Genomic DNA, 24,012 nt, shown 5'->3' with positions numbered 1-24,012 from the left:
GACCTTGAGGGCTGGAGAATGTGAAGGGCTTTGAGACATGATGACACAGGCCACAGGTTGCACTTGACCAGTGTCCACGTGAGGAGAGGGACTTCTTAGCATATGTGAACTTGGCAGAGGCTGCTCAGTGATCAAGATACTGGATAGGCCCCCTGGAATTTAGAAGCTATTCCAGGTATATGTGTGTGCACAGCATGGAGGGTGAGGGGCAACCTTCAATTAACAGAATTTATTTTATTCTAAATTGGTCTGATTGGCTGGGTGCAATGGCTCAGGCCTGTAATCCCAGCACTTTGGGAGACCGTGGTAGGTGCATCACTTGAGGTTGGGAGTTCAAGATCAGCCTGGCCAACATGGTGAAACCCATCTCTACTAAAAATACAAAAAACAACAACAAAAAAATTACTCAGGCACGGTGATGGGCACCTGTAATCCCAGCTACTCAGGAGACTGAGGCTGGAGAATCGCTTGAACCCAGGAGGTAGAGGTTGCAGTGAATAGAGGTCACACCACTGCACTTCAGCCTGGATGATAGAGCGAGACTCCATCTCAAAAATAAATAAATAGGCCGGGCGCGGTGGCTCAAGCCTGTAATCCCAGCACTTTGGAGACCGTGGTAGGTGCATCACTTGAGGTTGGGAGTTCAAGATCAGCCTGGCCAACATGGTGAAACCCATCTCTACTAAAAATACAAAAAACAACAACAAAAAAATTACTCAGGCACGGTGATGGGCACCTGTAATCCCAGCTACTCAGGAGACTGAGGCTGGAGAATCGCTTGAACCCAGGAGGTAGAGGTTGCAGTGAATAGAGGTCACACCACTGCACTTCAGCCTGGATGATAGAGCGAGACTCCATCTCAAAAATAAATAAATAGGCCGGGCGCGGTGGCTCAAGCCTGTAATCCCAGCACTTTGGGAGGCCGAGACGGGCGGATCACGAGGTCAGAGATCGAGACCATCCTGGCTAACATGGTGAAACCCCGTCTCTACTAAAAATACAAAAACTAGCCGGGCGACATGGCGGGCGCCTGTAGTCCCAGCTGCTTGGGAGGCTGAGGCAGGAGAATGGCGTAAACCCAGGAGCGGAGCTTGCAGTGAGCTGAGACCCGGCCACTGCACTCCAGCCTGGGCGGCAGAGCGAGACTCCGTCTCAAAAATAATAAATAAATAATAAATAAATAAATGGCCTGATTAAAATTTTCTCATTTTCTACTGCCAGGTGAAATGAGCTCTTGAGATAGAAACCAAGTCAATAAAAGCATTTACATTTATTTGCACACTAACCACATCGATTTACTACTTATTCCCAGTTTTCTTATTTACTTATATAAGATCCATTCTTTCATTTTACAAATACAGATTTTCAGAGTAAGGAGAGAGAATAATTCTTCTAAAAATAAAGAAAGGCATTACAATACAATTTGCAAATCTAGGTACCATGTGGAAAGTCTCATCCGTTCCCGTATCATTAACTGCTCATTTTCACACTGGTGGCATCCAAGTCCTTATTGTCAGCATCCTCTTTCTTCCACATCTCCACTGGAGCATTTCCAACCTCCTGACACCAAACTCAACACATTCAGGGAGAAGAGGGCTGGTCTGGGACCACAGAAATCCTTGTTCTAATCTTGGAGGCAGTGCTCAGTAGGAACTTAATGAATTGTTAAGTGAATTTGTTTTTTAAGAAAATCAGCAGGTAATGTATACCCGGGCAATTTTATCTGATTTTGAAATTCAGATTGGTTTTCTACTACTTGGCGAAGAGAGTGGGGTACAGTCACTCCTCTGGGGGGTTCTGCATGAGGAAATATCCATGATACTTGCTATTAAGCAGTGATCAGGTAGAGAAGGAAAGTCTTGGCCACATCAACTGTCCTTTGTGAAGTCAACAGTTCTCGACAAGGAGATTATGGTGCTCTGTAGAGCAGGAACATGAATAGGGCTGAGATCCTTCCTGGATGATCCCAGGCAGAACCCTGACCCTCATTCTCCAGGCCCACCTTCCCTCCATGGGGGCTCTGCATTGCTGGGGAGAGGGCAGCCTCCTAACCACCTGGGTGAAGGATTGACTCCAAGGTCTTATCCCTGACACTCTTAAGGAAGCTCATAACTATGGTTCCACCTGTGCCCCTGTCTTCTAAAGCCTGAGGAGGCCCTGGGAGATGGTTTGGCTTCCGATGCTTTGTCTTGGCTGCAGCTATGATGAGGTATCTGGTGACCATGGTGATGTGATAGCTCCGCAGGTCTACCAGGGCCTGCACACACTGGTTATAGGCTGTCAGCAAGTGGTCCTGTCCAGAGGACAGGACGTAGTCCCTCAGGGAAGGTGCTGAGTGGATGTCTTCTATGAAGGCCTTATGGGAAGGAGGCATGTAATCCCTCATTCTGTACAGAAAGTCAGCTGAAAGAAACAATACAACATAATGTCATAGCTCCACATGGAAATATAGCAGAGCTCATCTGCTTCTTCTTCTTCTTTTTTTTTTCTCGAGATAGGGTCTTGCCCTGTCACCCAGGCTGAAGTGCCGTGGTGTGATCTCAGCTTACTGCCACCTCTGCCCCTGCGTTCAAGTGATCCTCCCACCTCAGTCTTCTGAGTAGCTGAAACTCCAGGTGTGTGCCACCACACGCAGTTAATATTTTTTGTATTTATTTTAGTAAAGACGGGCCATTGCTATGTTGCCCAGGCTTGTCTTGAATTCCTGGGGGCAAGCGATCCCCCAACCTCAGACTTCCAAAGTGTTGGGATTACAGGTGTGAGCCATGGTGGTGCCCAGTCTTGTCTGCTTTTTCAGACAGGAATGCACCAGAAACTGTTGCTGGTGTTCTAATTCAAATCTACCTTGGCCCTTTCGTCTGCAGACTTCACATACTCAAATGCATATTTCTAACTGTTGACAGGAGATGGAGAGGAGGAAACAAAGTAAGCACATCTCAAATGACAGAGTTGGCACTAGATTTATTTGCCAATGTATAAATATTTACTAGATAACAAATGTAAACGAAGTATCCAGTTAGTAGCTGCTATGAGGAATATCTTCGAATGTAGGACACAAACCCTTGAACTGACTAGCTGAATACTCTGGTGAATTTTGTTTCCTCAGTGCTTTGTTTTGGAGGGAGCACAAGAAAAGGAGAAAGTTATACAGAGCCTGTGAAGGCAAAAAAGATAATGAGTCACTGTTTTAGTAATAGCCTCTTGAAGCCAAATGGTTTAAAAATCAAATCAATAGATATTTATAGGAAATTCATTATGGGTTTAATAGTATGCATGGTAAGTAAATCAACCACTGACATCACCAAATGCCAAAATCCATGAAAAATTATCACAGTTCTAAAGAACCAACTTGAATGTATGACACTAAGTTCTGGTGATTCTTTTTCCTCTAATCCAACTTGAAAACTCCATAGTATGAAGTGTCTTGTTTGCAACTGTTAAAAACTTAACTTGATCCTGGCAGGTAAGAAAACGAGCAATTTCAAGCTTCCAGGGTGATAGATCCCTCTGCTAGTATAAATAGATTTGGCTAGAGGTTGCACCATTTTGTGGGGAAGGACTTTCTTGGAAGAGCCCAGACCTGTTTCCAGCTGGCCCAGGTTCATAGCCTTCAAACTCTACATCTCTCCCCCATTTCAGAAAAAGGAAGCTAGTTTCTAAAGATCCAAACCAAAGTGACAGTGAACAGTTGGAAACAGAGCAACATTTTAAGATTTGGAAGTAAAATCCAAGATCAAGCTGAGATCTGATATTCCAATATTAATTGACTTGACACAAAAACATTGGCAGTCATGCGGTTTCTTGGCTGACTTAGAGAAGTATAAACTTCATGACATTTTAATTTACATTTGGTTTTATCAATTGGTTAAAAAAAAAACCCTCTTCTCTTCCCCCCTCTCCTCTTAAGGGAAAACAAAATGTCTGACTTACCACTTTCCTTGCTATGACGAATGCCTAAGAACTCATCAAAGGCATGAAGCACTGTGCTCTGAGCTGCACTCCCACCCGAGTATTTCAGGGGCTCTTTGGAAACTCCTTCGTACATCAGCCCTGCAGGCATTGCTGGGTTATCTTTCCATCTAAGCAAGAATAAAAGTGAGAGAGAAGAAAGGGGTGCAGAGAGGTAACGGTACATTTTCTGACACGGAAACTGAAAGTGAAGGAGAAAGGAAAAGTGATTTCAATGGTAATTTAGGGTGAGGGATTGGGGGTATCTTTGTAGGGTAAGCACTGAAGCATCATCTTCACTCCAGCTTCATAACAAGTTATAAATTCATAGCCCTTTTCTTCCTCATCTAAAGGGTTATTCCAGAGAGGTAAAGGCTATTTAGAGAGGAATTTGTGGCTCTGGTCCCATGACATATTTATTGCAAATACTCAGTTATAAAGATGTCCTTAGTGCTACTCAACAGGAACATTTCAGGGGCTCCGGAAAAATCTTCTTCACTTCCTTTGCTAATCTCAACCTTGACGACCAGATACTTACAACTCCGCCAAGTAAAGAGCCTCACAAATATACACAAACACCCACAATTGCATACACAGATACACACAAATGAAAACACACACACACACACACACCCCTTTGCCCTTCCCTGAAACAGTGATAATTGTTAACAAGTCATCACATTAAACTATCAATTCTGGATATTACCTAACTTTGTAATCTGTAATGTACAGATGTTACCTGACTTTGAGAATGCCTTTATCAAATACTTTGTTGACCACAGGTATTGATAATAAGGGTGGATAAGAAGAGTAACAGCAGGAAGCACATAGCAAGCCTGTGCCTCACCAGAGGCTGAAGTCAGGGACATGCAGAAAGGCTGGGACTGGGCTCCCAGCCAAGCTCCACAAAGCAGCTGTTCTCTCCTCCCTTCCCTTCCCTCTCTTCTCCTCCCCACCTTTCCTCTCCTTCTTTGTCTCTCTGATTCCTGTTCTTCACTGTTTTCTCTGAGTTCCCCCTCTTTATGCCTCCATCTGTTTTACTCATTTTCCTGTGTCTGACTTTGCATAGTCTTGAACAATCACAGAGTGTGTGGGCATGACTTTATAATGAGTCCAAAACAAGAATAAGCTCATGTCACATTTGCACCTACCATGCTGTATAGTTTATAAAGCATCTTCGCATTCATTTTCTCATTTGACTTCTTGTGTGTAGATCAGGACAGGTTTTTGGGTTTTTTTTTTTTAATACTTCATTTCATAGATAAACTAACAAAGACTTAAAGCAATTAAGGTTCCAGGGTCATACTGTTAAAGGATGATAGAAACAGAACTTGATTCCCAAACTTGCAATTTTCTATCTTCATTTCTACAAGAACCTCATATGTGGATTTCCATTTTTACTAAGGAATATTGTCTTTTCCGCCTACAGCCAGAAACAAGTTACTTTCTTTGTTATGAGTTTAAATAAATAACAGATTTACATTGATGTGGCACCTTTTTTCTATAATTCTGAAAGTCATTTTGCTCAAGAGAAGAGACACACACACACACCATATACACATATAAAAGCCACAGACAGACTGCCATGTTTGCTGTTCATGATATTTTTCAAATACTGCTCTGAGGCTGGAAGTGCTGTAAGGAGCCAGGTTGTTTTCACCGAGGGCTCTTTGGGTTGTCTGTGCTACGGCTTTCACTGGGTAAATAGCACGGTGGCCTTTGTAACTCGGGCACCATCAGTCTGAAAAGAGATGTGGTACAGAAAGAGGGCACGGGAATGGTGGGAAGAGGAAAGGAGAGGTTACTACTGCCAGGTCCTGACAGGCTGCAGCTGTTAGGAGCAAGGCCTCTACCTCTAGCAGATATGGAATTTAATTTTAGCTTTGCTATTTATTAACAGTGAGCCTTGGCTTAGTTAATTAACCTCTCTGAGCCTCAGCTTTCTCATCTGAGAAAATTAGTATCTACCTTACTGGATTATTGTGAGAACTAATTAAAATAATACCTGCCCAGGGCCTGGAACATGTTAAGCATTCAATGAATACTAGCCATTTTATCATAATTTTTAGAGTGAGTGGGAATCCTGGCTCCCTTTTCATTACTGTTTAACTTTGTACAAATCTTTCTGAGCCGTTGTTTTCCCAATTTATATTTGCTTCCTACAGCTGTTGAAAAACAAAATAGGCTCCAGAGAGGTTTTGTGACTTGTCCGTTAAGACCCTGGTCCAATAAAGTTGATGAACATTTTATGGGGAAGAAATATGAAAGACATAACTGCTATTGGGTGATATATGGGCACACTTGTTCGGGTTTTTCTTTGTAATCCGGTTGATGGTCTTATGTAGTCATTCGGGGCTCTTTCACTAGCTCCTTCCCATCTTGAGTACTGCTAAATGTTGCACTCTCAAAGGGTCAGTCCATGGACTGCTCACTACTCTGAATTTCCAAATGGTTTTATCTAGCCTCATAGATTTAGAAAACAACTATATCCCAGCTGGCTGGGGTGGCTCACGCCTGTAATCCCAGCACTTTGGGAGACCCAGGTGGGGAGATCACTCGAGGTCAGGAGTTTGACACCAGACTGGTCAACATGGTGAAACCCCATTTCCATTAAAAATATAAAAATTAGCCTGGCATGGTGGTGCACACCTGTAGTCCCAGCTACTCGGGAGGCTGAAGCAGGAGAATCGCTCGAACCCAGAGGCAGAGGTTGTAGTGAGCCGAGATTGTACCACTGCACTCCAGCCTGGGTGGCAGAGCGAGACCCTGTCTTAAAAAAAGAAAAAACAAAGCCTATATCCTGACTATTTACAAATGTAAAAAGCTATTTACACCTATAGCTGGACCTCTCCCCTATATTCCGGACCCGTACATCTAACTGCCTCGTTTATATGAATGTGTCCCTAAACTGATCTCCTGATTTCCTTTCTTCTTTGCTAAACCTGCTCCTCCTATAGTCTTCCTCATTGGAGTAAATGATGTCTCTGTTCTTTCAGTGAACCAGGCCCCCAAAACCTGCAAATTATCTTTGACTCACATCTTTCCATTAACTTTGATTTCAGTACATATCCACAATCTGACCATTTCTCAACACCTTTAGCCCTTGTACCCTAGTACAAGCCACCACCCTGGATTGTAGTGATAGCTTCTTAAATATTTTCGGTTTCCATCTTAATTCTCGGAGTCTGTTTTTTACTCAGTCAATACAGAGATGATTTGCAACTGAAGGCAGATCACGTTGTTATTCTTTTCAAAACGTGTCAATGTCGTCCATCTCACTCAGAAGAGAAGCTGACAAAGCTCTACATGATCCGGTCTGTACTGTCACCTCACTCTTTCTCATTCTCCCCTGAGTGTTGCGGTCCTGCTGGCTTCCTGCGGCTCTTCCACCATGACCAACACGCTCCCACCTCAGGGACATTGCACTTGCCATTCCTTCTTGTGGCTCGCTCTCTCACTTCCTCCAGGTATCTGCTCAAATGTCATAGAGGGTTGTGGCACTCTTGGACCACAATAAACAAGAAAATTTGGCCATCGTATTCAACAGTCCCTAATACACTCTATCCTGCTTTCCATTTCTTCATTGTGCTTATCATTGTAATGTATATTGTATGATGTTTTTATTAGATTTACTTGTGTATTAATTGTCCATCCCTCACCATGGAAATGTAAGCTCCAGAAGGGCCAAGTTGAGGGTTGGTTTTACTGCTCTATTCCCAGCACCTAGAACTGACATGGGGTAGGCACTCACTAAATATGTGATAAATGAATGATTTAAAAATAGCATCCTATAAGTATGTATTATATATCCAGAATATGTAGACCCAAGCATAGTTCTTGAGAGAACGTGGCCAGCTTAAAAGAGCCATCCAGTGTCTCAAATGGTCAAGAGACATTAATCAGTCTGTTTTCAGTTCCTCGCCCTGAAGAGGATGTCACATTGAAGGTGACAGAGCAAATATCAGCATGAAAGTCCAAAAAGATAAAAGAAGCACATCTACTTTCAAAACTCATGTTCTCTAGCTTGCAATTCTAGTCTGAGGAAGGGAAATGGTGTTTCTTTGAGCAGTCCAAATATTGCCCCCCTACAGTCTCAGGTACAAGCTGCTACTGTGAAAAAAGAGGAACTATTTTCCTTTCAAATATCTGTAGGCATGATTATTTTTAACCTTTCTTGTAGCAACCCCAGAAAACGGGAAGTTTTGGTAGGAAAAAAATGAGATGCTTTTTTTGCAAGGGCTAATAACTTCCTCAAGAAATTTAATGTGAGTGGAAACTAAAACTAAAAGGAATGAATATGTGTCATTTACACATGAAATATCTCCATTCTCCTAAATAAAAATTTTTTTAAAAAGCAAGCAAAAAGGCCGGGTCTGGTGGCTCATGTCTATAATCCCAGCACTTTGGGAGGCCAAGGTGGACAGATCACCTGAGGTCAGGAGTTTGAGACCAGCCTAGGCTACATGGTGAAACTCTGCCTCTACTGAAAATACAAAATTTAGCCGGGCACTGTGTGGGTGCCTGTAGTCCCAGCTACTTGGGAGGCTGAGGCAGGAGGATCATTTGAACCTGGGAGGCAGAGGTTGCAGTGAGCCAAGATCGCACCATTGCACTCCAGCCTGTGTGATACAGCGAGAACTCTGTCTAAAAATAAATAAATAAAAATAAATAATAAATCAAAAATAGGATAAATCAAGAACAAAAAAGCAAATTTATGTTTTTCAAGACAATACTAATGGGAATTCTCAATAGTTTGGATGTTTTTGGCCATCTAATTAATGCATGTAGGATTTAGTACTGGCCACTTAGCTTACCCTAATTAATGCATGTAGGATTTAGTACTGGCCACTTAGCTACAAGGGAAATATTTTCAGGGTAAGAAACAGAGGGGAGGCATTTATGTAAATCACAGATAAAATTTGTCAATGACTCCGAATTTATTTTAATGAGAGTAAAATCACCTTCTAGTACCCACCTCATCATGGGGATTTCAGAATACATAGTTCATCCTCATCAGATGCTTCTGACATAAGGAAGAAGTAGAATCAATTTATCCCTTGAAGGATACTGTGGTAGGTATAAGTCTAAAAATGATTCTCCAAGATTCTTATCATAATTCTTAGAATTATTAGTATTATGAGATATCATTTCTATCAGTATGATATACTGTCACAAAGGGGACTTTGCAAGTGTAATTAAGGTTATTAATCAGTTGATCTTGACATAGGGAGTTATCCTGAATTACCTAGGTAAGCTGAATCTAATCACATAAGACCTTTAAAATCAGAGAGTTTTCTCTGGCTAGTGGCAGAAAGAGAGGTGAGAGGGAATCAAAGTGCTAGAAGGATTAGAATTGTCAGTGCTGTCTGGGCACAATGACTAATGCCTGTAATCTCAGCACTTTGGGAGGCTGAGGTGGGCGGACCACTTAAGGACAGGAGTTGAGACCAGCCTGGCCAACATGGTGAGACCCTGTCTCTACAAAAAATACAGCCAGGCTGGTGGCGGGTGCCTGTAATCCCAGCTACTCAGGAGGCTAAGGCAGGAGAATCACTTCAACCCGGGAGACAGAGGTTGTGGTGAGCCGAGATTGTGCCACTGCATTCCAGCCTGTGTGACAAAGCAAGACTCTGTCTTAAAAAAAAAAAATTGCCAATAGGGAGATGGGAGAAACCACATGACAAGGAATACTGGATGCCTCAAGAAACTGAGAGCAGCTCCTGTCTGACAGCCAGCAAAGAAACAGATCTCAGTTCTGGAACCACAAAACACTGAATTCTGAAAACAAACTAAATGAGTTTTGAAGGGAATTCTTCCTCAGATCTTCAGTTAAGAGCCCAGCCCAACAGATAAATTAACTTCGGCCTTTTGAGACCCTAAATGGAAAAGTCAGTTGAGCTTGCCTATGATTCTGACTTACAGAATTGTGGAACAATGAAGGCATATTGTTTTAAGCTACTAAATTTGTGGTAAATTGTTGTGTAACAAGGAAAAACACACAGATTTAGAGAGCAATGTGAAGCACAAAGGGATTTTCCAGAATTAGGTGCTTCCTAAATGCCAGTCTGTTTCTGCATCTACAGTATAAGGCCACTATGTGGTAGCATGAAATTTTAAAAAATGGTCCATTTTTCTTCTAATCCTATCAAAGGTATACAGAGAAAGTCTAAATACTAAGATACACTCTCAGCTCCATTTCTGCACCCTTCTTTTTGTTTTCCCTTTCCCCCATAAACCGTGCACCCATTACTCTCAATCTTGGAAACCTTTTTGCTTCCACTCTGTACCCCCTACAAGGAGGATTCCACCCCCACTCTCTCTCAGACTGGACTGTTTGAAGTGCTTCACATGTCAAACTCATCCAATGTGGAGAAAATACTTAGTATGTGTTGCTACTCTGTCCTGTCCTTTCACCAATGTAATACAGTAGATTTTTAGCATTTGCATGTCTCTTGCTGTATCCAGACACAGCTTCAGATTATTTCTATTGATAGCATTTCAGGTATCTCCTAGTTAGTCAGATGGCCCACTAGATGATATCTATTTGACATATTCACCTCATCCAGGCATTGCCTCCACCTTTCATTTTTCACTGTTTAAAAATTAAGCAAAAACAACCCAAAAACTCTTAATTTCCAAAGTTAATAGGAAGGCAATCTGATTAAAACATGTCAAGGAAGGAATGGCTAATTTGTTTAAGCAAAGCAAGTGCCTAAAAGTAGAGTTATCGACCAGGCGTGGTGGCTCACGCCTGTAATCCCAACACTTTGGGAGGCCAAGGCAGGCAGATTACCTGAGGTCAGGAGTTCGAGACCAGCCTGACTAACATGGCAAAACCCCATCTCTGCTAAAAATACAAAAATTAACCAGGCTTGGTGACAGCCACCTGTAATCCCAGCTACTTGGGAGGCTGAGGCAGGAGAGTTGTTTGAACCCAGGAGGCAGAGGTTGCCGTGAGCCAAGATGGTGCCACTGCACTCCAGCCTGGGTGAAAAGAGCAAGACTCTGTCTCAAAAATAAAATAAAATAATAGTAGAGTTCTCTCTGTGAAGAAATCTTAAGCCATGTGACAAAAGAAGAGTATTGAGAAAATATGAAACAAATGGTTTGGGGTAGTGTCTTAAGTCTGTTCTTGTTGCTACAACAAAATACATTAGACTGGGTAATCTGTAAATATAGATGTTCTTTAACTCACAGTAGGTTACATCCTGATAAACCCATTGTAAGTTGAAAATATCATAAGGCAAAAATGCATTTAACACATCTGACCAACCAAACACCTTAGCTTAGGCTAGCTGCCTTTAAATGTGCTCAGAACACTTACATTAGCCCACAGTTGGGCAAAGCCACCTAACACAAAGCTTATGTATGTCAACATGTTGAATATGTTATGGAATTTATTAAATACTGTACTGAATGTGAAAAACAGAATGGTCATATAGGTACTCAAAGCAGTTTCTACAGAATATGTATGCTTTTGCACCAACATAAAGTCAAAAAATGGTAAGTCAAACCATATTGAATTGGAGACTACCCATAACAGAAATGTATTTCTCACAGTTCTGGAGGCTGGGAAGTCCAAGATCAAGGTGCTGGCAAGTTCAGTGTCTGGTGAGGGCCTGGTCTCCACTTTCAAGGTAATGCCTCAAGTCCTGTGTCCTCACATAGTGGAAGGGACAAGGAATTGAAGAAAAAAGGAGCAAAAAGGGCCAAATGAGCTCCATCCAGCCCCTTTATAAGGGCATTAGTTCCACGCATGGGGATTGTTTTCTCCTCTCAGAGGAGACATAATCACCTCACAGAGGCTGCACCTTTGAATACCTCATCATCATAATTAGTTTTTAACTTATTAATTTTGGAAGGCCACATTCATTCAAACCATAGTGTAGCTCTTCCAGGAACTTTAGAAGAAAGCTTCGATGCTATCTAACCCTATACTACACTCCCCACCCCTCTACCTGCCTTAATAACAAGAAGAAAAAGTAGATGTAAGTGATAGAACTGTGTGAGTGACATACTGTGTTTTTCTTCTCCTTCTGTCATTGAGCGATAATTCTAAGAAAAGTGAATATAAATGGATCTAGATTGCCTAAGAGCAAACAGTTTGAACTGAAATATTTAGCCCTCAGTGTTATTTGTCGTGCAGATGGTATCCCACTTCTTTTACCTGAGAGTGGATCCCTAGCAAGGGTCACTTGGTATGTTTCTTATGCTAGGAAGCTTCTGTCTCTTTCTCCCCTTATACATTCAGTCAATGCTACAGAGACTTCACACAGGAAAACAAATGAACTATACTTACCCAGAGAGAAAGATCCGGATGACTGAATAAAATATGTCTGGATCTACATGATCTGGAAAAGCAATCAAAATGTGAACTTCGCTACAGGCAAATAAAGCAATTGGTTACATGTGCATGGACCCTGCTGCTCTCCAGGAGCTCCTTCCCTATCTGATATGCACAGAGACCTGGAATGAAAGCTGCAGCAACTGGGGATAGAATGTTCTCTTCTGCAGTTGCCCTCATGGGTGCTCCCAGAACTTCTAAACTATTCCATATGCTGCCCTTTTCTATTTGTGGTTCTTCCTTTTTCTGTACTTAATAACAACAAAAAAGAGATCAAGGCCATCTTTTAAAATTTCATATTTTAAAAAGGCGATGTTTGAGAAAATGAGGGAAGGGAGGAGAAGAAAAGCAGAGAGAATCACCTCTCAGGGCTTTCACAAGAGATGAAAATTAAATTCACTGATGCTCAACTGAAGGTCTGAATATTCAGCAAAGGACACAGGAGCGGAGCAAGTGTCCCTTGCCCAGGGATTGCCACACTAGGTCAAAGACAGGTTCGCTCAGCTTCATGTTTAGCGGCCTTCATTAATATAAACAACTATTTTTGATCTATTCCAGTGTTTGGGGATAACTGATTCTTCCAGTTTATTAACTTGTATGTAAGGAAGCCTGCCCTCTTATTTGTACTAAATTTCTTTTCATCAACTTTTGAAGTTTGTTCTTTTGTTTTCATGTAGCGGGACCCCTCTGAATTCTGTCACCTGGCATATGCCTATCTTACTGAGATCTCTGTCTGTGTCTCTGTTTCTGAGATATCTATCTATCTATCTATCTATCTATCTATCTATCTATCTATCTCTTTTATGTGAGACCCAAATGATAACATCTCCATACCATCAACTTCCTTTTCCAACCATCATACATAGTCTTTGATCCTATTTCTTCTTCCTGCTCCCTAATTTCTCTGAAGCGTCCATGAGCCTGGGTGACTTATCTTCCTTCAGCCTCCAGCCCTTCAGATGCTCCTTGGTGGTACCACATTCTGTCTGCTCACATGTGGCAATGCCCCATGCGCTAGATTTTTACTGGGTCCTACTTCTATGTCTTTCTTATTTGATGCTCTCTTTTCACCAAAACTGCTAAGAAACTACTACTTTTTGCTGAAGCAGAATGACTGGCAATACTTTAATATTTTGCTCAACTTAACATATTGAAGGAGGAAAAATGAAATGACCATTGCAATAGGTGTTAAATATTTTTTATGTAAAATGGTTTCAGTAGATGTAAGAAATACATTCACGATTAAAACAAACATGCAGAAAACTTCGGCTAATTAGGAATAAGAGGAGATGTTCTTAAATGGATAAAAGGAATCCACAGAAAGCCTACAGTGCATATTATGCTTAACAGTGAAATATTAAAAACAATCTTTTCTTTAAATGTGAAACTAAACAAAGATCAGCACTTCCACTCAATACTGTGTTAGAAGTCCTAGCCAGGAGAATAAGAAAAAAATATTAAAAAGAAATAAAAGTTGTAAATTTTATAAATGAAGAAGCAAAGCATTCCACTCAAACAATATAATTTATAAATAGAAAATACATAGGATCTACTAATAATTATTAGAATGAATAATAGTATTTACCAAGGTGCTAGATTTAAGGTTAATATTCAAATATCAATATCATTTTTGAAACTGGTAATGAACAGGTAAGAGGCAGTAAAATCGAAAGATACCATATTTATTAGAAACAAAAATATCAAGTAACTATGAATAAAGCAGAAGATAGGTAAGCCCCTTAGCTTGAAAGAAATTGAAGAAAAAACTAGTAAATGAAAGGATATATTCTCTTTTTTTAATTATTTTTTTTTTTTTGAGACCGAGTCTCGCTCTGTCGCCCAGGCTGCAATACAGTGGCATGATGATCTCAGCTCACTGCAACCTCCGCCTCCTGGGTTCAAGCAATTCTCCTGCCTCAGCCTCCTAAGTAGCTGGGACTACAGGCATGTGTCACCACGCCTGGCTGATTATTGTGTTTTTAGTAGAGATGGGATTTTGCCATGTTGGCCAGGCTGGTCTCAAACTCCTGACCTCAGGTGATCCATCCACCTCGACCTCACAAAGGGATATATTCTCTTATACCATATTCATGGACAGCAAAACTCAATATGAATATCTAAAAGAAGAAATGTATTGAAGAGAAGAGTTCTCTGTCTGGATATATTTCAGGGCGTGGGACAAAAGAAGAATATTCAGCAATATGAAGAAATGATTTGAGGTGGTTCACCCAGGAATTTTAGTTATTATTTTATGCTATTCTCTGCCTCTCTATTTGCCTTGTTCATAATACAGAAATATTAAATAGAATATCAAAATCATGTCATTTTTCTCTAAATTAATGTAGACATTTAATAAAATTTGAGCAAAATTTCCAAAATATATTTTTTATTTTATTTTGAAACGGAGTCTCACTCTGTCACCCAGGCTGGAGTGCAGTGGCACAATCTCGGCTCACAGCAACCTCCACCTGTAGGGTTCAAGCAATTCTCCTGCCTCAGCCTCTCAAGTAGCTGGAATTCAGGCGCCTAACACCCAGCTAATTTTTGTATTTTTAGTAGAGAAGGGATTTTGCCATGTTTGCCAGGCCGGTCTCAAACTCTTGACCTCAAGTGATCCACCCACCTCGGCCTCCCAAAGTGCTGGGATTACAGGTGTGAGCCACTGCATCCAGCTCCAACATAGATTTTTAAAATGGAACTTGGCTAGATGATTCTAACAGTCTATATGAAGGTCCTAGTCCAGGATAGCACAAGCGATGCTGGAGGAGAAAAGCCAGGTGACAGTTTGCTCTACTTGAAAATGAGGAATACCATAAAGCTAGAGTGTTTAAGGCAGATGATATTGTTGCAGGGAAAGACAGACAATGAAACAGAACAGAGAGCCTAGAAAACACATCCATTCATTTTAGAAAATATGACATAAGACTGTGCTAATATTGCAGGTTTGTGCTTATTCCTAGGAGGGAATTAGAATTTATTTCTTATCTCATATTACTTACAGATAATTATAAGTAGTAAGTGGTAATTATATGTGAATTAAAAACTTAAAAATGAAAGACAAAACAACTTTAGAAGAAAATACATAAACATGTATTTATGAGCCAGGCATGGTGGTTCACACCTATAATCCCAGCACTTTGGGAGGCTGAGGTGGGTGGATCACTTGAGTTTAGGAGTTCAAGACCAGCCTGGGCAAAATGGTGAAACCCTGTCTCTACTAAAAATATAAAAATTAGCCCGGTGTGGTAGCACATGCTTATAATCCCAGGTACTCGGGAGGCTGAGGCAGGAGAATCGCTGGACCCAGGAGGCAGAGGTTGCAGTGAGCCCAGATTGAGCCACTGCACTCCAGCCTGGGCAACAGAGTGAGACTCTGTCTCAAAAAAAAAAAAAAATGTATTTATGATTGATGATGATGGAATAATTTCTTATGCAAGACCTCTTAAACCACAAACTTTTACAAATGATTGACAGGTTGACTATATTTAAATTAAGAACTTTTACTTTCAAAAGGCATTAAGACGCACTATAACATTTGCAACACATATAATTGACAATAATCGGCCTCCAGAGTGTCCAAAAGTCTTATAAAAAACCAACAGGTAAGATAAAAGCCTATTTAACATAAAAATGAGGAAAGACATCCAGGCATGGTGGCTCACACCTGTAATCCCAGCACTTTGGGAGGCCGAGGCAGGCGGATCATCTGGACACAGTGGCACATGCCTATAATCAATCTGGGTACTTTGAAAGACCAAGGTGGGAGGATCATTTGAAGCCAGGAGTTCAAGATCAGCCTGGGCAATGTAGTGAGACCCTGTTTCTATATAAAAATAATTTTTAAAAAATTTAAAAAGAAAATCAGAGAAATGCAAAGTAAAACCATGATGAAGCACCATTATACACCTACCAGACTAGCAATAAACAAATAAATAAAAGACTGAATTAATGAATTAGTGAATGAAGAAATGAAGTTGACAACACTAAATGTGATGGGGAGGTGGAATTTCAACTTAGTTCAAACATTGTGAAGAACAATTTGGTGTTGGCCAGTAAAATTAAAGATGCACATACAGTCCTGCTGAACAATTCAACTCCCTGGTGTCCACTCTACAGAAAACCTGAATATGTAAACTTGTAGTTATGGGCATGAGTATATGTAATGACATCGCTTTTCATAGCAAAACAAACAAACAAACAAACAGAAATAAATAGAGAATAAGTAAACTGTAGTCTACTTGTACAAAATGATGCTGTATAGGGGTGAAAACGTGCTATGTCTATTCGACTCATGTGGACGGCCCTTAGTGAAATAGGAAAATTGTAGGAAGAAATTCATACCCTTTAATTTTTTTAGACAAGCTTCAAAACCATACAAAACAAAATAATATGAAAATATGCTGTTTAGGAATACTTTTGTAATAGTGAAAGCATACAAAAGTGAAGGAGAATGATTAATATAATAATCAAGATGATGACACCTGGAAGAAATGTTTTGGGAGAATGAAGTTGAAAACAACACAAAAGGTTGCAACAGTTTTTGGTAATAATCTGTTTATTAAGGTAAAAGTTGGATATGAGGGTGTTTATTTTCCAATTATTCTATATATTCAACTTATATATTCTATATTCTATATAATTAAATATTTGATTTTTAAAAAGAATAGAAGTTGGGCATGGTGGCTTCTCCCTGTAATTCCAGCACTTTGGGAGGTTGAGGTGGAAAGACTGTGGGAGCCCAGGAACTGGAAGCTGCGGCTGCAATGAGCTATGATCATGATTGTGCCACTGTACTCCAGGCTGGGCAACAAAGCAAGACCTTGTCTCAAAAACAAAACAACAACAACAAAAAACAAACAAACAACAACAACACACAAGAAAATAAGACCCAGAATAGCATACAGCATAGTTATAATGGTTATACAGCTATTAATGGAGTTAGAGCTAGATATTCTGCTTCTGAATCTGATATTCTTTTCATACTCCCAGCTGATTTATCTTGAAGAATATCAGTGTATTGTGGGAGCTGACTCTGAAGACTGTTGAGAGAATATGAAGTAGAGAACTTCCTCCTCTACCAGCACGGAGCTGGTGAAGGAGGAGAACCCTTGCTTTCACATTTAATGTGTGCATTTTGGCTAAGAAGGGTGGTTCCTAAAAGCCAATGACATTATCCTGCAGGGAACCCAGAAGATCTACACACAAACGTGATGAAGCCTCCCCATGTGGCTTTTCCTTCCACGGGACTTTCTAGTGAAGTAGAAAAATGATTAAACTTCTGCCCAAATGGCAGCTCCGTTTAGTGCCTGGCCAGATGTCTTCCAATGTCCCTGTTCTCATTGTCCAGCAAAACACAAAACATATTGGTCAGGTAGCTTTCCCTTTTAAACCCACATGAATCTCAAGGAAAATATGATGTCTGCTCTTGATTAATTTCATTCATCTCCTCAAATTTTTATGTCATTAGTATTATTATTATTTTGTTGAGGAAACCTCAGGAAACTTGCTTTTTAAACTTTTCAGGAGCAGAAATTTAGGTTTTACACTGGGAAGTAGCTTTTAAACAATGCAAAACTCAGAAAATCATTTCTTTGAGTCAGTGTTGTAAAACCTCACACTCAGAATGATTCCAGTCTCTTTACATGACATTCTTAATGTTCACTAACTACCAACCCACTCAAAAAGTCACAAGGCCAATGCTTCATTACTGACACACAGGGCAAGGCATTGCAGATGCACAATCCACTCCAGCAGATTGAACTAGACAAGCCATGGTCACGACCACCAAACGGTATCTCTTTTGTGCCATTCTCACTTTTATTAATTGATTGATTTTGAGACAGGCTCTGTCACTCAGGCTGGAGTGCAGTAGCGCCATCATTCCTCACTGCAGCCTCAACCTCCTTTGTTCAAGTGATCTTCGCACATGAGCTACACAAGTAGCTGGGACTACAGGCACACGCACCACCACACCCAGCTAATTTTTCTTTTTCTTTTTCTTTTTTGTTATTGTTGTTGTTGTTTGAGATGGAGTCTGGCTCTGTCCCCCAGGCTGGAGTGCAGTGGTGCAATCTTGACTCATGGCAACCTCCACCTCCCGGGTTTGAGCGATTCTCCTGCCCCAGTATCCGAAGTAGCTGGGACTACTTCACCCAGCTAATTTTTGTAATTTTAGTACAGACGGGGTTTCACCATATTTGTTACACTGGTCTCAAACTCCTGGCCTCAGGTGATCCACCCGCCTTGGCCTCCCAAAGTGCTGGGATTACAGGCATGAATCACCATCCCCGGCCTTTTTTGTTGTTGTTGTTGTTTTGGTAGATATAGGGTCTCGCCATATTGTCCTGGTTGGTCTCAAACAGCTAGGCTCAAGCAATCTTCCTGCCTCAGACTCTCAAAGTGTTGGGACTACAGGCATGAGCCATCGCACCTGGCCAGTTCCTACTTTAAAGCCTCATATTTCCACTGGATGTTTTATAATCACCTTAAATTAAATAAGTCTTTTAAAAATTATCTGATTATTTTTAAAGAAATTAATTTGTGAAGTCTAGGTAAGACGTGCGTTTGGCACACAATTTACAAAGTTCAACAAGGTATCTAATGAGAAGTATGCTTTCTTCCTGTTCCTGACCCCAGCAATCAATTCTTCTCACCAAAAGCAACCCTTGGTCACTGGCTGCTTCTAGTGAATGTTTATGGAAAATATTCTCAGATTGGCTATTGGTCAAGACTTCTAAAGCTTACAATTGACCTTTCTTCTCATCCTCTTGAGGAAGAAAATAAAAAGTTTAACAATTTTGGCTGGGTGTGGTGGCTCACACCTGTAATCCTAGCACTTTGGGAGACCAAGGCGGTGTATCTCCTGAGGTCAAGAGTTTGAGACCAACCTGGCCAACATGGTGAAATCCCGTTTCTACTAAAAATACAAAAATTATCCTGGCATATTGGCGGGTGCTGGTAATCCCAGCTACTCGGTAGTCTGAGGCAGGAGAATCGCTTGAACAGAGAGGCAGAGGTTGCATTGAGCCAAGATCACACCACAGCACTCCAGCCTGGGCAACACAGCAAGACTCCATCTCAAAAAATTGAGAAGAAGAAGAAAAAATTAAGAAGAAGAAGAAGAAGCAGAATGAAGCCTAAGGCCAACAAATTGAGCAACTCAAAAAGTAGACAGATACAGAGAAACTTGTACATGTAGTCAGGGGAGAAAGATAAACCAACAGTTAACATCTCAATAGCACCCATGGAAACCAGAAGCTATTGTACTGATATATTCAACATTTAAAAGAATATAGCTGCTGGCAAAAATATCCTTCAGGAATTGAGAAGAAATAAGGCAACTTTTAGAGGGGAGAGTTTATCAACAGCAGACATTCACTAGAGGAAGTCTTAAAGGATGTACTGAAGGAATTTCTAAAGGAGTGAGGACAAACTTTAGAAGCATTAACATGCGGCTGGTCATGGTGGCTCCCGCCTGTAATCCTAGCACTTTGGGAGGCTGAGGCAGGCAGATTTCCTGAGCTCAGGAGTTTGAGACCAGCCTCGACAACATGGCAAAACCCCGTCTCTACTAAAAATACAAAAAAATTAGCTGGGTGTGGTGGTGCACGCCTGTAATCTCAGCTACTTGGGAGGTTGAGGCACAAGAAATGCTTGAACCCAGGAGGCAGAGGTTGCAGTGAGACGAGATCATACCATTGCACTGCTTGGGTGACAGAACAAGGCTCTGTCAAAAAAAAAAAAAAAATTAAGAAGAAGAAGAAGAAAAAAAGCATTAACATGGGAGAGAGGGGAGTCTGAGTCCTGGAAACAGAGCTCCACGCTGGAACTGGCTCCCTTGCAGTCATTTTCTGTCCAACCAAACAGCTGATCAGACATGGGAGCCAGCCAGAGCTGCAGTAGAGATGAACGGGGACCGCTGTGTGACATATGCTTCTGCACTGGGAATTTCCGAAGACTGCACTGGAGGAGTCATTATGTTATACAGCCTCATGATGACAGTGAGGACAGCATGAATGGTCATGAAGATATAAATGGTGCAAAAGAAAGTTGCAGAGAACAAAATATACATTTTTTGATTGCACATGTCACTGGGATAATGAAACATGCCATATCTCAAATGGGAAATGCCCAAGAAAGTGTTCAAGAATGTGTACGTGCGTTCATCAGCTTTATAACACCTGAGGTAACTGAAAGATGTCCCCGAGAGAAACGGAAATGACCAGTGGAGAGGATCTTCTCTTTGCCATGTCTGCCATAGGCTTCAACAGTTATGTGGAACCTCTGAAATTATCCCTTCAGAAACTCAGAGAGGCTATGAAAAGAGAGAAGGGAATTGGTGGAGAAGTCAGAGCTACAGATGGGCTAAGTGAGGAGCTTACAGAATAGGCATTTGCTAGCCAGTCACCAGCCGGCTTCATACCTGCCGCTGGGCAACAACAAATGTTATGGTTTATGTCTCACCATAGCAAGAGATTTCTGGTGTTCGACAAATTCTGTTTCCAGGCTCTGAAGAAATGATGGGGTGAGGAATTTAGGGAAGTGAGAGTGTGTGATTCTGGAATAGAAATACCAGAAGACAATGACTGGTGAAAAGGTATCCCTTTGTATATTAAGTAGCTGTAATGTAACTTCCTGATGCTTGACTAGTTGAGGTGTTAATTCTGACTAGAGAATCTTTTCCATAAATGATATTTATTTATTTATTGAAACATGGTCTCACTCTGTCACCAGGCTTCAGTGCAATGGTGTGACCTTGGCTCATTGCAGCCTTGAGGCGCATCCTCCCACCTCAGCCTCCTGAGTAGCTGGAACCACAGGCACTCAGCACCATTCCCATCTAATTTTTGTTTTTCTTTGTAGAGATGGGGTTTTGCTATGTTGCCCAGGCAGGTCTCAAACTCCTGGGATCAAGTGATCCTGCCTCGGCCTCCCAAAGTGCTAGGATTACAGGCGTGAGTCAACGCATCTGGCAATGATTTTTTTTTTTACTTTGGATTTTAAATGTATAAAATATTTTTATTTCCTAGGAGAGTTTATTCTTCTGTAAGACTCCTGCATGCATTGTGTATTACAATTTATTACGTCAGAAATTTATAGACAGTCTCTTACTTTCATATTGAGTCATGCCACTTTTGTAATTCAGGAAGCAGCTGGGTTAATTCATAAAGTCTGCCCTTTTAATAAAATATAAAGGTAGGGTTCATTTTGAATGCAAGTTGTTTGTATTACGAATTTGTATTTGTCCTGGTTATATATCTTGCATGATAGTTTAGTTAGAGTTTTAGCACACACTGTATTTATTAAAATGATTTCCTTTGTAAAGCATTCATAGCTTGAGCAGCACCATTTTTCAACAGTGTAACTGAGTAAGTGTGAATGCAGAAGCAAATATTGTCTGCCCTATTAAACTTGGTGCCGATTAATGGTGTTTACAATGTTCATTGTGCTTGTTAATGTAGTTTTAGTTATTGGAGCTTTTGTTAACACTAGACTTGTTTTTGAGTTACATTATTAAGAGCCTGTTGGAATTCATTTAAGTTTAATGTAGTTCTAGTGCTTGTAAAATGGTGCCCTTTCAGTAAGTGTATAATTTTTTTTTCAAACCATATCTTCAAGTACTATTACCCTTCAGAAGAATTTTAGGCTGGATGCGGTGGCTCACGCCTGTAATTTCCAGTACTTTGAGAGGCCAAGGCAGGTGGATCACTTGAGGTCAGGAGTTTGAGACCAGCCTGGCCAACATGGTGAAACCCTGTCCCTAGTAAAAACACAAAAAATGAGCCAGGTGTGATGGTGCACACCTGTAATCCCAGTTACTTGGGAGGCAGGAGAATCGCTTGAACCTGGGAGGCAGAGGTTGCAGTGAGCTGAGATCACACCACTGAACTCCAGTCTGGGCAACAGAGCAAGACTCCATCTCAAAAAAAAAAAAAAAAAAAAGAAGGAAGAAGAAGAAGAAAAGGAATTTAATAGGCTGATGGTAAATGTTCTCATTTTACCTTTTAATTGAAATGTGAAGGTTCCTAGTATAACGTCAGACATCATTTTGTGTACAGACCTTTTGCATGGGTGAGGGAATGGCTGAACAGTGGCTATGAACAGTGTGAATAGAAGCCGTCAGCTACTAGTGTGCTCTTGGTCTTTGCAGTAAACTAAGCTTAGATAACATAACATCGTATAATTTTTTAGTATTTACTTTGGTCATTTCTTTTTTAAAGTGAGAATTTGTATTTTCTCAATTATTCTTTTGGTGTTAATTAGTCTGAACTTTTTTTTAAATAGTTAATATCAAAAATTGCTGTTATGCAGTCTGCCTAAAAGGAAGTTTGAGTGAATGACATTTCTGAAGGATACTCCAGTTTGTAAGTTAGGAACAATTTCCCAGATTCAGGCTGAACAGAGGCATTTACTCTGCCAGAAGGACCCTCTGGGGCATATTTGGGTTAATCGGAGTTTAATAACTTCCTCACTTTCTTTTTTTTTTTTTTTTTTTTTGAGACGGAGTCTCGCTCTGCCGCCCAGGCTGGAGTGCAGTGGCCGGATCTCAGCTCACTGCAAGCTCCGCCTCCTGGGTTTACGCCATTCTCCTGCCTCAGCCTCCCGAGTAGCTGGGACTACAGGCGCTTGCCACCTCCCCCGGCTAGTTTTTTGTATTTTTTAGTAGAGGCGGGGTTTCACCATGTTAGCCAGGATGGTCTCGATCTCCTGACCTCGTGATCCACCCGTCTCGGCCTCCCAAAGTGCTGGGATTACAGGCTTGAGCCACCGCGCCCGGCCAACTTCCTCACTTTCTAACCCTATTTAAAAAATAATCAGGCCAGGCCTGTTGGCTCACGCCTGTAATCCCAGCACTTTGCGAGGCAGGCAGATCACCTAAAGTCGGGAGTTCAAGACCAGCCTGACCAACATGGAGAAACCCTGTCTCTACTAAAAATACAAAAAAATTAGCTGGGTGTGGTGGCACATGCCTGTATTCCCAGCTACTCAGGAGGCTGAGGCAGAAGAATCACTTATATCAGGGAGGCGGAGGTTGCAGCGAGCCAAGATCCCGCCACTGTACCCCAGCCTGGGCAACAAGAGCAAAACTCCATCCCAGAAAAACAAAAAAAGAAACAATCTTCATTATAGAAAGTTCAAATTGAAAAAAAGGAGGGAAGAAGTTAAGTAAAATCAACTATCATCCTCTGTGTTGAAATAATCAATGTAAATATTTTAATAAACATCATTTATCCTTTTTTGCTAAATATGTATATTTTTATTAAAATGTGCTTATATTATGCAAGTTCTGTAGCCTGCTTTTTTCACTTAACAATATATTGTGAACATCTTTTATTTATTTATTTATTTTGAGACAGAGTCTCACTCTGTCGCCCAGGCTGGAGTGCAGTGGCAGGATCACGGCTCACTGCAACCTCCACCTCCCAGGTTCAAGTGATTCTCCTGCCTCAGCCTCCTGCGTAGCTGGGATTACAGGCATGTGCCACCATGCCCAGCTAATTTTTGTGTTTTTACTAGAGATGGGGTCTCACCATGTTGGCTACCCGGCCCTCGAACTCCTGACCTCATGTGATCCACCCACCTCGGCCTCTCAGTGTGCTGGGATTACAGGCTTGAGCCACCATGTCTGGGCTGTGAACATCTTTTCTAGGTCAAAAAGAAAAAGAAAGAAATGTTTGTATGATTTTATTATCATATAGAATGTATTAAAGAAGAATCTC

General features: G+C 41.1%; 1 protein-coding gene across 4 annotated transcripts in view; it reads right to left on the bottom strand.

Moving 5' to 3' along the window:
- Nucleotides 1-1,246: 1,246 nt before the first annotated feature.
- The window catches only part of IDO2 (indoleamine 2,3-dioxygenase 2), a 72,170-nt gene continuing 49,404 nt past the window's right edge, over nucleotides 1,247-24,012 (bottom strand). For all 4 annotated transcript variants that reach the window (XM_033231994.1, XM_033231986.1, XM_033232004.1 and 1 more), the window contains 3 exons: nucleotides 12,248-12,299; nucleotides 3,931-4,079; nucleotides 1,247-2,403 (listed from right to left, as the gene is read on the bottom strand). In XM_033231994.1, coding sequence (XP_033087885.1) covers nucleotides 2,048-2,403; nucleotides 3,931-4,079; nucleotides 12,248-12,299 — 557 coding nt within the window. In that variant the 3' untranslated portion in view covers nucleotides 1,247-2,047. The remainder of the gene's footprint in view (nucleotides 2,404-3,930; nucleotides 4,080-12,247; nucleotides 12,300-24,012) is intronic.

Source organism: Trachypithecus francoisi, unplaced genomic scaffold, assembly GCF_009764315.1.
Source record: "Trachypithecus francoisi isolate TF-2019V2 unplaced genomic scaffold, Tfra_2.0 Contig01440, whole genome shotgun sequence".
NCBI classification, from domain to species: domain Eukaryota; kingdom Metazoa; phylum Chordata; class Mammalia; order Primates; family Cercopithecidae; genus Trachypithecus; species Trachypithecus francoisi.
Note: the sequence above shows the minus strand (reverse complement) of the source record. Positions and strands in the feature narration are given on the sequence as shown.